The following is a 15,255-nucleotide window of genomic DNA, read 5'->3' as shown; positions in this document are numbered from 1 at the left end:
GCAGGAATGACCTCTATTACGTAAAAGCATATGGAGTTCATGTAAATGATGAAACACTCAAAAGTGAGTTCAGGCTGGAAACAAATAAGAGTTATTATACAGGCAGAATATGACTGACCATTAGATTGGTCCTTCCATCATACCAGTGAGACAGGCCTGTATCTTGTGGCCTTATCTTCTGGTTTTTCAGGTTTTACCAGGGCAAGTACTTTGCTTCCTTCCAGGCTCTGGGGATTGTGCTGCGTATATGGACAACAGTAAATAAGGTGGCCAGCCAGTGCTGGTCGACAGGTGCCAAGTTCTTGAGGAATTTGGGGTAGATGTTCTCATTGCCTGCGGCTTTTTTGGCTTTGGTAGCCTGTAGTGCGTCAACAATCTCTTCCCTCGAGTACGGATGGGGAAATGTGGAGCTTGTTGGTAGGCTCCAAACAGTTGCGGTGAGATCTTCATGCACGTCTTATTTGTACTGCTCGTATACTGTGGCTTTTGCGCAGGCGAGGAGGTGAGAGGTGATTTTGTTGCTGGTGACTTGGGGCACCTTTTGATAGCTGGTATGCTAGCACCACAATTGTAAAAGGGGGGGGGGGGCAGTGAGGGAAATATGTTAACTGCCTCGCCAAGTATACTGGATGCATGGGTTCGATACCTACCCTGACGCCTGCATATTTGGAGTTTGCATGTTATCCTCGTGGTCGCGTAGATTTTTCTCCCGGTCCTCCAGTTTTTCCCTCCACATTAAGAAACATGCGTTTAAAGTATGTGGCTGCTATACATTTCCACATGATAAACCACTTCGTTGAGCTATCATCTGTGACCAGGTCGCTTCTGATAAAATAGCTAAATAGCTCAGTGGGCCTTACCTGGTCAAATAAAAATAGTTTACTGTAGTTTATAGATTCCACGCTTAGCAGTCAGAGTGTGCAAAGTCAAGCTCCTTAACTGTTTCTCACGATCACTTTTGTCAGGCAGAATTTAATGCCTCTAAAAGCGCTGATGATGCCTTTGTCTCATCGCCAATTCTTTTGAACTCCTTCAGGAGTTTGAACTCCTTCAAGAGTTCACCGCTCTCTGGATTCCAGCACGAAGTGTATCGCTTTCGGTTGCCTCTGGGATTATTTGTTGATGATGGCGGCGGCGGGAAAATTATCATAGTAATGTATAGCTGAATTGATAGTTTGCAGAGTGATTTCAGTTACGACCTGGAAAGACAATTATCCATAATAGAAGTTTATTTTTGGGTTAGATCGCATAAATAGAAATGTGTCATTAGATCCGCCACCACCCAACACAGCAAATTAGTAAGGTTTGTCACGTCAATAAAGCATGCCAATTTGTTACGAGTTCAGCACTCATCCGTTGTGTGCTGGAGAGTTCACCCACAACATTTACAATTTCTGTTCAACGTGGAGTGGACACAACTCGTTTTCGGATGGGATTTACAAACTTGAAATCGAATACGGTGTATCAACAAAATATACACGATTTCCCAAAAGGCCAAAGTGAGGGTATAAGGCGTGCGATTAGACACTTCACATGTGGTCTGCGTGAAGGCAGCTCAAAGGCCGTAGTCATAACATTTCATTGTATTTTCCGAGTTGAACTATAATTTTGTCACAACAAAAAAAGGTGGAGCAGCACAAACCATTAAACAATCTGTAAAGTATGTTCACGCAATAGTCTTAGCCTGAAGAGATGGGTGTGTAATCCAGTCATGGAACAACGACTCAGTGATTCATAAACCTGTTGCTGAATTTTAGCTCTTGCACAGTATGACAGATTAACATTTTTCTGTCACGTGTCAATTCTGCATTATTGAACCCTGAATGTCACGCACCAAATTAAAGTATAAAGAGGGTGGGGGGGGGGGTATTGGGGTCTCTATTTTCTGCACATATCTGCAAAAATAACTCCTGCCATCCACAAGATTATACACGGATAAATGTGGATAATAGGATCAATTTGTCACCACTTCCAGATCATTACTCTTACCTATGCCAAAAGGAAACATATTTTGAGTGTTAGCACTCTTTAGGCGACCATTCACAACCAGGTGACTTGCCCATGAATAAAATACAGAAAGTAGTTCACATTTTCCACGACTTCTGAGTAAATTAAATTAATTTAGCACTTCTGGTGGACGTATCCACGGGTAAACATGTCTAACAGGAAGAATCGATCCAATTGCAGGTAATAGGGATGCAAACTCCCGGACCCGATGAGCCACGTACCGAAAATCTTCATGTGGACGAGAGCCACAGGAGAATGAGTGGGTTACGTGGGATGATCACTCGCGTTTGTTACATGTGAAAATTTATTTTATTATACGTGGAATATTCATGTCTGGATTTGTTGTCAAGTGTCAGTGTCCTTGTGGTGCCCCAACTTCATCAGATTTTCTTGTTTAAAGTAAAGTTGCATTAAAATGTAAAGAAAATGCCAAGTATCTATCCAGCCACTCTTGGACCTGCACAGGAGCCACGGTTTGGCCACCCCTGGTATACTGCATTAATCATGGGATCTCCCTAACCAGTATATCAAAATATAATAATATATTAAATAATAGCATACGACATTTAGATTGCAACACAATCAATCATCATCGGGTGCAAATGAAAGAGAAAACAAACCTAGTAAACTTAGAAATATAATGCAATACAACACGGATAGTCGGCTAGGTTTGTTTTATCTTTCATTTGTGCCTGATGATGATTGCTTGTGTTGCAATCGAACGTCGTGTGCTATTATTTAATTTATTTTTTTCTCTACCTACGTGACTTTACCGAAAGAACCAAAGAGTAATTCCTGCAGTCACGAAAGCGCCAAATCAAATTATAATAATAGATTTTACCTTTTCTGGCAATAAAACAGGTGTTAAGATGTTAAAACACCAAACTGAAACCTTTTGCAAGGAATCATGTCTGCAATAATCACATATACTTGTGGTGAACATGCAAACAAAAACAACATGCTCTGATGATATGCATTGTCTTTGAAACTAATTGGTCCACACCAGATACAGCTTTTTTTACCACAGTTAAAGTAGTTCTCACAACAGCAACATTATGGTGATAAATGCATACATGTACACGTGCATACATTGTAGAAATAGCCATTGAGAGGCAGACACCACATAACGGGGTTGATTGGTCTTCCTTTAAAGGTTGTGACACTTTGTGTATTTTTTTAGAAATTACATCAATGCAGACACAAATGTTTGGTGGGGGAAAGTAACTGGCTCACAGTGTCAGATCGCAAAAATAATATTATCAGTACAAACATGTAAAATCTAGTACCAATGAATATGTTGTATGAATGGCAGTAAATTAAACAGCACCTAATTAAGTATGGCAGAAGTGAATTATTAAATAATTTGACTAGACATTATGGATATTTTTTGTAAGACTAAAATACTTGCGATAAAATGCTTGCCAAACGTTGCCACTCACTGTAAAATTAAAAAATTACTTCAGACTTGAATCACTTATCATTTCAATATATCTGTAATGACTTAAGCAATTAAATTTCATCGGCCACAAACGTATTAGTTAAATGGAAGACACACCGAGTAATATATTATATTGCTGAAAAGAATGTGTTAAACATAGCCAATAATTACCACCACTGCACACGAACTCACGAGGAAACATTCAATACAATTCACCTGGGCGGTAGAGCATACATTGCGCCTTTAGACCCGTCAAGGCAAATTAGCATTTCCCAGAAATGGAACGGCTGCGTCACATTGACGTAGCTTGCTAGCCAGGCGCCTTATTTATGCCACATTTACAGGTTGTTGTGCAGAGCGGAGAGAATGCATGGCATGCACACACGTCTGGACCATCTCGGTGAGTGTGAATTAAGGAATATAATAGTGTGCCAAAAGCGCTTGCTAAGATTGTGTGAAGTCACACCGCAACAGTTAAATTACATTATGCCAATGTCGAATTAAATAATAGTTGCGAAGTACAGCATGTCTTTCTAACGTGTTTCTGTTTTTTTTTATTGCTACAGAGAGATGATAGTTTAATAGAAGGTTAAATGTACTTTCATTAAAATAACAAGTGAGATGGAGCGCCGCGTAAATATAATACGAACTCTGTTTTGTGCTCATTCATTTGTCTTCAGTTTGGACATCTTATGACTTTCATTAAGCGAGAAGCACAATCACGTATGAGTGTCCAACTCATACGTGCTCAAAGTCAATTATTTCACGGGGATACATCTATTGTCTGGCTTTGGTAGTATATTTAAGCATTTATTCAATCGTCAAAGTATGATTCCTCCCGAGTAAAAGTTGTTCGTTTAAATATGCTTGTTTAGTCTTGTGCCCTCGCATCGCACAGAGTAATAATAGGGCAACAAGTAAAGCTCCATGCAGGCAAGCACAGACAAGAGAGGCACACTATGGCAACACGAGTGCAGATCACACAGCATAGGTAAACAAACACACACACAAAGAGCTCACCATTACTCTCTACTGAGTGTCAGGTCAAGTATTATTACTGACCTCTCATGAAAATATGTCATACCCACGCTTCACAACCAATATCAGGATTCACAATTGGTTTCGTTTAGGTCCGGTCGTGTGAATAGCTATAATCCTCCACCACGAACCAAAGAAAACAAAGAAAGATGTCACTTGGACAAATGTGACAAGTGATTGTGTTTTTCAGAAAATGTTGTAAAGCAAGCATGTGTTTTTTACAATGTATACGTGTCTCTGGAAATCACACTCAGCATCATCAGAACTCAGATATTTTGCTTGCTTTTAAACATACCCGTTCGCTGAAGAACATTATATCAGTTGGCACATGACAACGTGATTTGTTTGGCTCGTTCCGGCGGTGAAGGGTTATAGCTAATTGACATACACTCCACGATATGACCCAAACTAAACCAATCTTAGCTCATTAAGACCATGAATCTTAGCAGTGTGCAATAGTGGGCAGTGTGGCGAAACAAAATACCCAGTCAGCCCCCTTTATCGCCCAACATGGCAACAAATACTGAACTCATTTTCGGCAGGGGTTGATTTAAAAGGGCCCAGATCCAGATTCCACCTGCCAATGGCGTTGTGGGTGGTTGACCGTTGAATGTCGGTGGGCTACCAGGATTGCGTCACTCCACACCCAAACACAAATAGTAAACAGGCACACCACAAGAACATAATGCACTGTACTATATAACTTTTTCTATATAAAACAATTAACTTGTTTGCAAATATTGAACAGATTATCCAAGAATGTCAGTATAACGTCTGTATGTGTGTGTGTGTATATATACACTGGCCTCAAGGTGCACATGGCCTGGCACAAGCGTCGTGGTGACGTCACCGCCACTTAGTGGCGAATTGAGGTTGTTGTTGTATATACACTGTAATAGAGTGTGGTCAAAATTGCCCAGCTCAAGGTACTTAAACAACTCGTCTTAAAGGAAATAGGCAATTTTCGTTCACGCATTTTATTTATTCGGTGTAGTTTATAATGCAGAGGTCCTGTGCCGGTGGTAATAGAAGGTACAGGTAACAATGCAGCCCCGTAATTGCTTGCTCAGGATCCCATTTTAACCAGGATAGTTTAAGGCGACTGGAGTCTGTATGAAACTATAAAAGCACATACGGTACACTTACTGTGTACATCAGTGTTCATATTCACGCCATATATATTTACCACGTTAAAAGGCCAAACATGCCACAGCTCGCTTCGGGGTCTGTTGAAGCTGTTTGTGGGCACTTCACACGCACATTCACACTCATAGGTTAGCCGTACAGGTGTGTAAGGTGGACATGAGAACAGGTTGGGTAATATTTGAACAGAGAGAAAATTATAGTTATGCCATTGTGCACAAATGGGTCACTGGACAAACATCAAGTGCGAGTTGTCCCAAACATAGAGACACAGTGGTTGTTTGGACTTGATAAGTGAATGTATCTGAAATTAGAAGTACATTTATTCGATGTGAATAGGTTGGATTTGTGAACAGTTATATGCAATGACAGTAATAAGATGCACAAATACGGCTCTAGGGGTAGACAGGAAATTGTGTTTTGTGAATATGTACAATGTACAGTACAGTGTCGCATATCCAACGGACTTAACTTACAAATAGAGTGTACTGGTGTCCAGTTCAGTTTTCACTTAGAACAACAATTGCACCATAGCATCACATGCCCTTCCTGCTATGAGACAATAACAAGAAAAGTGAACACGGTTGGGAAAGAGCATGCCCGCTTCACGCACACGAAAAAATAAGTGATGTGATGTAAAGCAACATTAGCAGATGGCTGTTAATCACAACATCCCAGATCACGAGACACATTTTTGCCTATATTGCTTAGGTTGCTTAGACCCCAAACAATCGGTCCAAATAAACTTACTTTATGAATAACCTTTGCACAGCCAAGGCACCGAAGTTTTACTTTATGTAGTTGTGAAGCCTTTTTTCCTGTCTATATATATCGTCAAAATTACCCAAGAAAATTTGGCTGATGAGTTAAAACATGTTAATAAAAAATATACAATACAGTTCCATTATTTAATACAAGGTAAACACAATGGGCAGGCCTACATTCAGGAGTGGATTGAGAAAGGGCTGAAAATGATATTATCTTAAGCACCAGCTGCGACCAAAAGTCTATTTTTAAAAATAGAGCTTGGTAAAAAAAAATGGACATGTTGTAACAGGAAGCAACTGTAAATGCAACCAAGTAAAATCCGGAATAAAAAAAACCCACAAACTCCAAATGGGGGTGACATGGCCGAGCGGAACGGCATTTGCCTAGCGATAGCAGAGGTGCACGGTTCGAATCCAGTGACCGCCCTCATTATTACTGCCGTCTGTTTCGTAGCGGATATTAAAGATACCCTGACATCATTCGCGAAAGAGTCGGCCCATTGCGTGACAGCATCAGGGTCAACATTTTCCTAATTCTTAATAACCCAATTAGAATTATGCATAGCAATAATCGCCTCCTACTGGCTGACTAATTCCCTGGGTCACTCTTGCAAATGAGACTCTCCGGATGTCTTGAGTTCTCACCTGGTTCTACAATTTAACTTGAAACACTGTAACAGCAACAGGTTCTCAAGTGCAACAAATGAAACCTGACAAATTGTATACATGCCCCCGGAGTCTGTCAGTTCATCATCCCTCTGGGGTAAATTAAATACTACCAATGTGGAGAAATGTACTGGTTGTCCTAACTTCCCAGGCATTGGATTTTCCTTCACTGGCTAAAGGCTTCATCTTCTTGGTTCTTTCGGTAAAGTCACGTAGAAGGAAAATAATAAAAATAAAACATAAATAATTCTCACGACGTTTCGGCTACAACGCAAGCAGCCGTCCTCAGGTGAAGAATGAAACGCCACCAAGCTTGGAGCGTATATTTAAGCTGGGTTGGAGGGGGAAGAAGAGCGCCTTGACAAAATAATTTGTATATCAAGAGGGATTTAGCATATTTATGGGAAATGCTAAAGGCTGTGAACAGGAGATGAGCACTGCTTCAATGCTCATTGCAGCAATAAATCAGCGATTCTTTTAATGTATTGATACATTAAGGCCTTCGTGTTTAGTACAATAGCTGAGTGCATCAGTTTTCCACGATATTAAATGTCTTTTCATGGTCTAAAATAGCTGGGAGAATTTGTATTTGATATTCATTTAGCCTCTACATCGTCCACTATTCGAATCTGTATGATGCTCGTGAACCATTCAAGACATTTATTCGGGTTCGAAATAAAAAGTATGTTGGCGTCAGGGAGGAAGCAGGTAGTGCTTATGCCAGCTATATAGATTACATTGTGGCTGTTTGTGTTTCGTACTATGGCACAGTACAGACAGTTACAGAAGGGTTATTTTCCCGAATTTTCCGTAAGTCGGAAACTGAACAATTTTCCCCCAAAATCAAGAAAAAACCCATAGCCGGTAACAGTTGTGCCTCCCCTACAGTTTTCTGTCAGTGCTGTATGGCGCTGTCCTTAATCGTATCGCTGTGCATACACTATGCACATCCTACGATGCTTTAATTTCATCGAATATCTACCCTAACACTAACTCACAATTAAAGTAATGGAACATATACTGTGTCCAGTTGTTTATTAATACCACGAAACATTTTAATATCAATTGTTAACAGAAAGCAATCACTTCCGAATGTTCGTTTAGCGTGCATTAGGCTAGGCCTCGACCTCCCCGTTGGCTGAGACCATAACCAATCGAAGTGTAATTGTGTTAGATAAAGTACGCACAGTAAACAACTCATGAAATAAACTCAAAATTAACAAAACTGGCAATAGAAACATGGGCAAAACAAGATATTTCTGAGCATAGAAAACAAATAGGTAACTGCCACGAAAGAAAACGAATCAGGTAACGTTTCAAATAATTCCATTAACCTGAATCCGAGCGAAGCATGGCCCCCTGCCTTACGCCTCCTCGAATTTCTGTAAGTCGGGTCTTCCGCAACCCGATAACTTACTGTACCTGTAAAACATGTTGCTATGTTTATGATTGAGCCGCGACCTAACCGCAGAAAACTCATTAAATGTGGGTGTAGTACTGTAAAGCATGTTGTTGGGTCATCGAGACCCTTCAGATAACCTCCAAAAACTTGAATTGTAAACTCATCAATTTAGTATCTTAACCTACAACAACATACGATATCATTCATGCATGTGGGTGATGTTATACATCGCAATGAATGGAAAATAAAATGCTTAACATGCATACTAATCACTCACTAGTCAGTACATTGTGGTCTGTAAATGTGTATTTCACGAAACATAAACATTCACTGCTTGTTTCATATGCAAAAATATGATCACCACGACGCAGGTAAACTATTGCACTGTAAGATAACTTTAATACACATATATGCAACATATTAGGCCTTTTAAAGTTACGTAATGCCGTCATATGTTGTGTTCAGGTCGATAAATTACTTTACAAAACAATTTTTAGTTCCAAGAGATATTAATAATGTTTGAATTTCAGGAATTCTGGAAAAACAAGATTTTTGTCAAATGCAATCACGAGGCACACCCAATGCTTTCAAAGGTATATCCGTGTTTGGTAACACTGAGTAAACACCCAAAAATTAAGTTTCATACCAACGTATTTGTTTAGTCATAGCTATAAAAAAAGATTTGCATAGTATACACACACATTTGTGTTGAACGAGGTTCACGCAAAGACAGAAAGCTGCTAAACCCAAATACTACAGAGTCAGTAGGACCTACTGACTCTGTAGCCTAGTCTCCATTGGTCCAACACCAATGGAGACTAGGCTCTGTCTCGGGTGTGGACCAATCAACTTCAAGGACAGTGCATATCATTATCATCATCAGAGTTGTTTATTTTTGTTTGCATTTTGACTGCTTGTGTTGTGGTTATTGCAAACATGATGCCCTGTATAAAGGTATCAGTTTTTGTACCAGTTGAAAGGGTAAAAACCTATTACTATATTTTGCCACTGGTAAAGGAGATGTCTCATAGTGTTAACTAAAGAGTCAGTTTACAAGTGGTCCAGGGCTCAGCTGTCATGCAAGCCAAGCATTTCAATTAAACGACTACTACACCACCTGCACAGGGATAATTTAATGGTGTTAACAGTGAGTTACCCCCTTGCCTGGCCCCACATGGTTCTAGGAAATAAATGTTTGAATAATGAACGTAAATATTTGAACCCAATTGTCCATTTAGTAACTGCAAGCGAATACAAAAAAAATCAAAGGAAAGTTCTACATGCGTCACGTTATTTGTTTGCGCTCGCTGGTTACTCTTGAAAACCGCATGGTTTACGATAAAATGAGTTTAGAAATGTATTTTATATCATTTCTACGTTACAATATGGATTGAAAATGTATCGTAGTTATTCTATATTGGAAAATTCATACGCGATTATTCGCCAATGAACCTCGTGCACGATATAAGTTCACACATTTATAAATAACCTCACGTACCACCCCCCCCCCCGAGATATTGCCACGTAACCCCCAGGGGTTCGTGTACCCCCCGGTTGACAACCACTGCTCTTGCGGGGAGACCCCTTCAGCTACCAGTGTCGCGAGCGAGACATGGCAGGGTCACAGTGGGGATCAGTTGCCCACACATTGGGCCACCACACGCGTCCTAGCTACCGATCGACTAACTGTAATGAACTCATATCATGGGACCTTTTTCTTTTTTTGCCAGTATCAAAGTACTGTTCGCCTTTGGCGTTCTCTGGTCTGACACTGGTGAGGCGAGGCCATGAAGAAGGCTGCCTCTGGTGTGGAGGCCAATCGGTTTCAAAGACAGTGCCATATATTATCGGAGCATGTTTGTGTAATAATGATCGTTGAGGCGACTTTTGGAATCCGGTCTTTTATTCACTTTTCATTACAGCTCTCCTTCACGCTGCTGACAGGCAGCGTGAGAGGGATAGAGAGAGAGAGAGACGCGCAGCCACGTAGCAACTTGGAGCCCCGCTCTCGCGTGGCCTCCTCCTCCGTTCGTTCCAGTTCTGACCACGTGTTGTTCGTCTCCACCCCTATTTAATACCCGGGTCACGTGGTACGTTTCCACCAATCCTGGTTAGCCTCTATGGAATCTTCCAGACTCCATCGTAGGCTCCCGGGACCACGCCCCTGACTCATCTCCCCATTGGCTGTGGCCAAAGCCAGCAGAACCAATCCTCTACTTACAGCTGTCACCTTTCCATTACGTCAGGGCCACGCCCCTAGGCTTCCCCCCATTGGCTATGGACCAGGACCGGCAGAGCCAATCATCGTGACGAGTTGTGATACATCAGTGAGCCGGATATATCCTCACATTACATTTGTATGCATATTCGACCACAAGAATGTGTGGTGGAAATGCAGACTTGATTCCTTGAAAAAGGTTTGCATTTGTTGTTTGATCATCTTAACACCTGTTTTATTTCCAGTAAGGGTAAAACGTATTATTTTACCACCTGCATATCACCTACAGTTAATAGTAATGCGAGGTCGATGGTTGCTATCTTAATCAATGTAAAATGAGATGTTGCGCTTTTTGTGAAGGCATGTACAATTATATAATGAGCTGTGAATGCGATTTTTGAACTTGAATGTCACTAAACATTATTTTTCTTATCATCCAACATGCAGGTAAAGACCAAACTGCACCCGCGAAATGGACGGGTCAGAAATCTGGCTCGAAGAGCTGGAGAAAAAGCTCTTGCATACAGTCGCCTGCCAACAGTGCTGCAAAACAATTAATTCCATCGATGTTCAGCTATCACGCCCGAATGCTCACCTGTGCAACGGTAACACGCTGCTCGTGAAATTTGCAAGCGGCATAAAAAACAAAGGTCAGAAGAATGCGCCGGCAAAGCGCGACGTTTGGAAGATAGTCCGACGTCGGCCGACTTATCGTCAGCCACACAAATACGTTGTGTGCTGGCATTTTAACCTGAAAGAAGGCTGCTCGGTGCATCGGGCTAGGTGTACATTCGCATGGTCAGAGGAGGAAGTCGCCCTTTGGAGCTTTGAGAAAAAGCACAAGTGTACTCAGGCACAGATGGTCGAAGCTGCACGAAGGAAAATCAGAGAACAAAGTTCAAAGGGCACGGCATCCACCGGTGCCGCTCCTGAACAAGACACAATCTCAGAGGTGGCAATTAAACAAATGGATGAGTTTGGTGGTATATTCAGAGAAATTTGCTGCCAGTGCTTCTATAGTGTGCCGCAGGTGATCAGTGACGACGCTTGCCGTCGCCTGATGCCGCATTGGCCTTGGAAAGGTCTGCTGGTCCACGTGAGCAAAACAGATAGGTCGGTCAGTTACAAGGAAGTCCGTCCTCTCAATGACAAGTCAAGGTTGGCACCATGTCACTATGCTTTGAAACAACACCATTGTCCAAAAGGTGAAATGTAAGTTGTCCGTTTTGTTCAGATTTTCATGATTTTCACGTCAGATTACTGTCTATGCAAAGATGTAAAACAATTTTATCATCTTCCTTCTGCGATAAGCAGTCGTGAGGGGTTTTTTTCTGTAAAAGATAGGCATGGTAGATATATATAACTTAAACAGTGCCCTTATCGGTACGATATTATCTGTGAATTAGCATTGCACCAACACACCATTGACTGTACAACAATACATCCATGTGTATTGGTCTTCAGATGAACAATACTGTATTGCCCTTTATCTCACCACAAACTGCTGCAACTGCTTGACTTTAAGAGAACGCAATACACTAAGCGTCAAAACATACCGCAGCACCGATATCGAGTACTGTACTGGTTGACACTCCAGGCGATAAACCTCACCCAATGCCTCTTGCATTGCCGAGACAGCCTTAACTGCTCTTTTACAACTGGAGACCACTAAAGTCCCCATGTCGAGTAATGATCAGTGTGACTGGTGTGAGGCTATGGAATGTACTGCTGCCGGAAAGTATTTTTTGTTTTTATCAGAATATAACCGTCGGCTTGAAGTCAAAGGTCTAAAAGGGTACTTACACTAACTCAGTGACTCAGCACCATTTAGTGTTGGTGACTGAACTAAAAATCACCCAATTATTCACCTGTAATGTGCACCACTAATTTAAAACTGCAGTACTTTGTAACTGGTAAATAGGAAATACAAATGGCTGCAAAGAAAACAATAAGTAACTCCATATTCTGCAAAACGTGTTTAAACAATTGTGCGTAAACCACGCGCTAATTATTCACAATACTCGTCAATGGCATGCAACACTTAATTTAAGCTCATAAGATCGCACATTGAATGTATGTTTTAGTACACAAAACAATGATATGCATGTGGAACGCAAACTCCATGATTCTGTATGCTCATGGTGTGTTTAAGATTGTTCCACAGAATGGACTTTTAACAATTGACGTGGGGGACAAACGCCGCAGGGCATGCGTGCGATTTAATTCCACTTATTATCATCGCGGATAATAATACAATAGTGTCGCAGGTAATAAGAGTTCTCACATACCCTGAAGCTCCTGCGAACATTCGGAATCGTGGGTAACAGGATCGCGGGTGAGTCCTCTTGGACTGCAGCACCAGCTCGGTTACTGTCACACTACGATGTTTTTCTTCTTTTTCTGATCGCAGATGTCCGCACGCACACAATGATGTTGAGTTGTCCGTATGGAAGGCTGAAACCTCGGACAGATTAAATCGAGCGCACCTCTTAAAGCTGTCGAAGCAGATTGCCCCGGCGAAAAAGCATGCAGCGTTACCCACGGACGCGAAAGAGGATTTGCCAGAACGCATCTATTGCTGCTTCTGCCTCGTCACCTGCGAATCGCCGCAACAGTTTGCTGCCCACAAAACATCAGCCGAGCACAGGCGCATGATCGCCATGGACTCAGATTTGGATTGGCAGCACAGAAGTCCACCACTGAATGTCACAAACGGACGCTACACAACATGTATCCGGTGAGAAAGATATTCGGATACAATGATCGGTGTATTTGTTTGCTGTGCTTGGCACATTATGAACAAAAAATGTGTTATGAATTAACAAAGTGGATGCGATGATTGCTACAATTTGAGCATTTAGTCAATCTGACGACTGTGGAATTACAGGAAATCCAATAAACAACCCGCACTTACCAGCGTGGTGAAGTATGGCAAATCAAACCTTATGACTGATACGGCGTTCGGATGCCATCATCCAGTGGATTGACAGAGGGACGTGCATCATTATAGTACTTATTTTAAAAATGTATTATTACTTAACTGAAAACACACGTAAAATGTATTAAATGGGTTCGGACATAGCTTACACGATAGTGTAGAATGTTTTTTCTCGTCAATACAGTATGGCCATAGGTTGGGTTGGATCCAGCAGTGTGTTGTCAAAGTGCATCATCATCGTTATCATCATACCTGTCCACCCCTTATCAATCCCTACCTTATTGCAGACCAATTCAGACATTATTGGCCACCCCGTGCCCTTATACATCTCAACGTTCATCCTACAGAGTCCTATCACATGGGAGAAACACACAAGCAGATAGACACAAACACGTGTTTTGTTGCCCGCATTGAAACGTCTGTACGCCGTATGGACCTGAAACCCGATTTCCCTGCACAAGAATACGGGGTTAAACCGTACGGGTCGACAGCTATGCATCATCATCGTCGTCGTTGTCATTGCTGTGTCGCGCAGTGGAGAGGAGTGCGAACTTGGCCGCGAATGCCCCAGGGCGCACTCGACGGAGGAGCTGGACGAGTGGGAGAGCCGCCTCGAGCTGCGGCAGAGTCGGGCGATGAACGCGCGCCGGCTGGGTCTGCAGCCCTACCGCGAGCAGCTGCTGGACAAGTACGCCTCGTCGCCGGCTGAGGTGTCCGTGGTGGGTCAACGCAGATTCCCCAACGGTGGTCCCCTGGGCGCAGCCCCCGTTGGTTTGCGCAGTGAGACAGTCGTTTTGCATTGACCAATTTTAAGATGATGACGATGCACATAATTGAGCGTGGAATGTCTTCACGAACAACCGTTACCCGTGTCAAACATTTTTTTCATTGCATTGTAGTGCTGTATTAAAAGACGGATGTGTCTTTTTTTATAGATTGCAGAGAAAATAGACGATGCCACTGTGGAATGCCAGAAAAGCTTGAGCAAAACCTGCCAACTACAGCATCATATTTCATGGGCATTTAATGTTACATCCAAGGTACGTTTTCTAAAATTGAACAACAGTTGACATTGATGCCAAGAATAATAAAATAGTTGTTTTATGTTATTGAGCAAATGTCGGAGTCACAGATGAGCATGTTGGGAGTTACTATATTGAAATAAAATATGAGTCTGCCTGAATATCTTATGCACATGTATTTCCTGTACAATGTGTGAACATGCAGCTGCACTGTGAATTGTCTCATGGCCATTGATATTCACTCTCAATATTGAATAAAATCAAGTTGTCTAAACTATACATCGTTTAAAAAAAGTAATAGTTTAAAGCCATTTGCACTTCAACACAAGTATGGTAGAAGTCAGGAGTCAACACAATTAATAAGAGTGAAGGGATGTTGCCATAGTGTAATGGTTAGCACACTGGACTTTGAATCCAGACGTTGCCAGTTCAACATGACCTTCTGGGGTGCAAATTGAAACAAGGAGGCATGTTTCTAAAATGCCCCTACCTCTGTCCACCCAGCAGTATAAACGGTTACACCAGAATTAGTTGATTGGCAGTTCACATGTAGTGTGGTAAAATGTGGATACTCCCACCTATTACAAGAAAAATGGCCATCATGGAAGAGTAGGCC

The 15,255-nt window shown here is 41.8% G+C and overlaps 1 protein-coding gene across 1 annotated transcript in view; it reads left to right on the top strand.

Annotated features, from left to right (window-relative positions):
* The first annotated feature begins 3,776 nt into the window (after nucleotides 1-3,776).
* HELZ2 (helicase with zinc finger 2) overlaps nucleotides 3,777-15,255 on the top strand; it is a 48,090-nt gene continuing 36,611 nt past the window's right edge. Inside the window, 5 exon segments of the mRNA XM_061565158.1 lie at nucleotides 3,777-3,845; nucleotides 11,127-11,891; nucleotides 13,090-13,416; nucleotides 14,153-14,336; nucleotides 14,553-14,657. Coding sequence (XP_061421142.1) covers nucleotides 11,152-11,891; nucleotides 13,090-13,416; nucleotides 14,153-14,336; nucleotides 14,553-14,657 — 1,356 coding nt within the window. The 5' untranslated portion in view covers nucleotides 3,777-3,845; nucleotides 11,127-11,151.

This window comes from Lethenteron reissneri, chromosome 34 (assembly GCF_015708825.2).
Source record: "Lethenteron reissneri isolate LAM-NWPU_2019-01 chromosome 34, ASM1570882v1, whole genome shotgun sequence".
Taxonomy (NCBI): domain Eukaryota; kingdom Metazoa; phylum Chordata; class Hyperoartia; order Petromyzontiformes; family Petromyzontidae; genus Lethenteron; species Lethenteron reissneri.
Note: the sequence above shows the minus strand (reverse complement) of the source record. Positions and strands in the feature narration are given on the sequence as shown.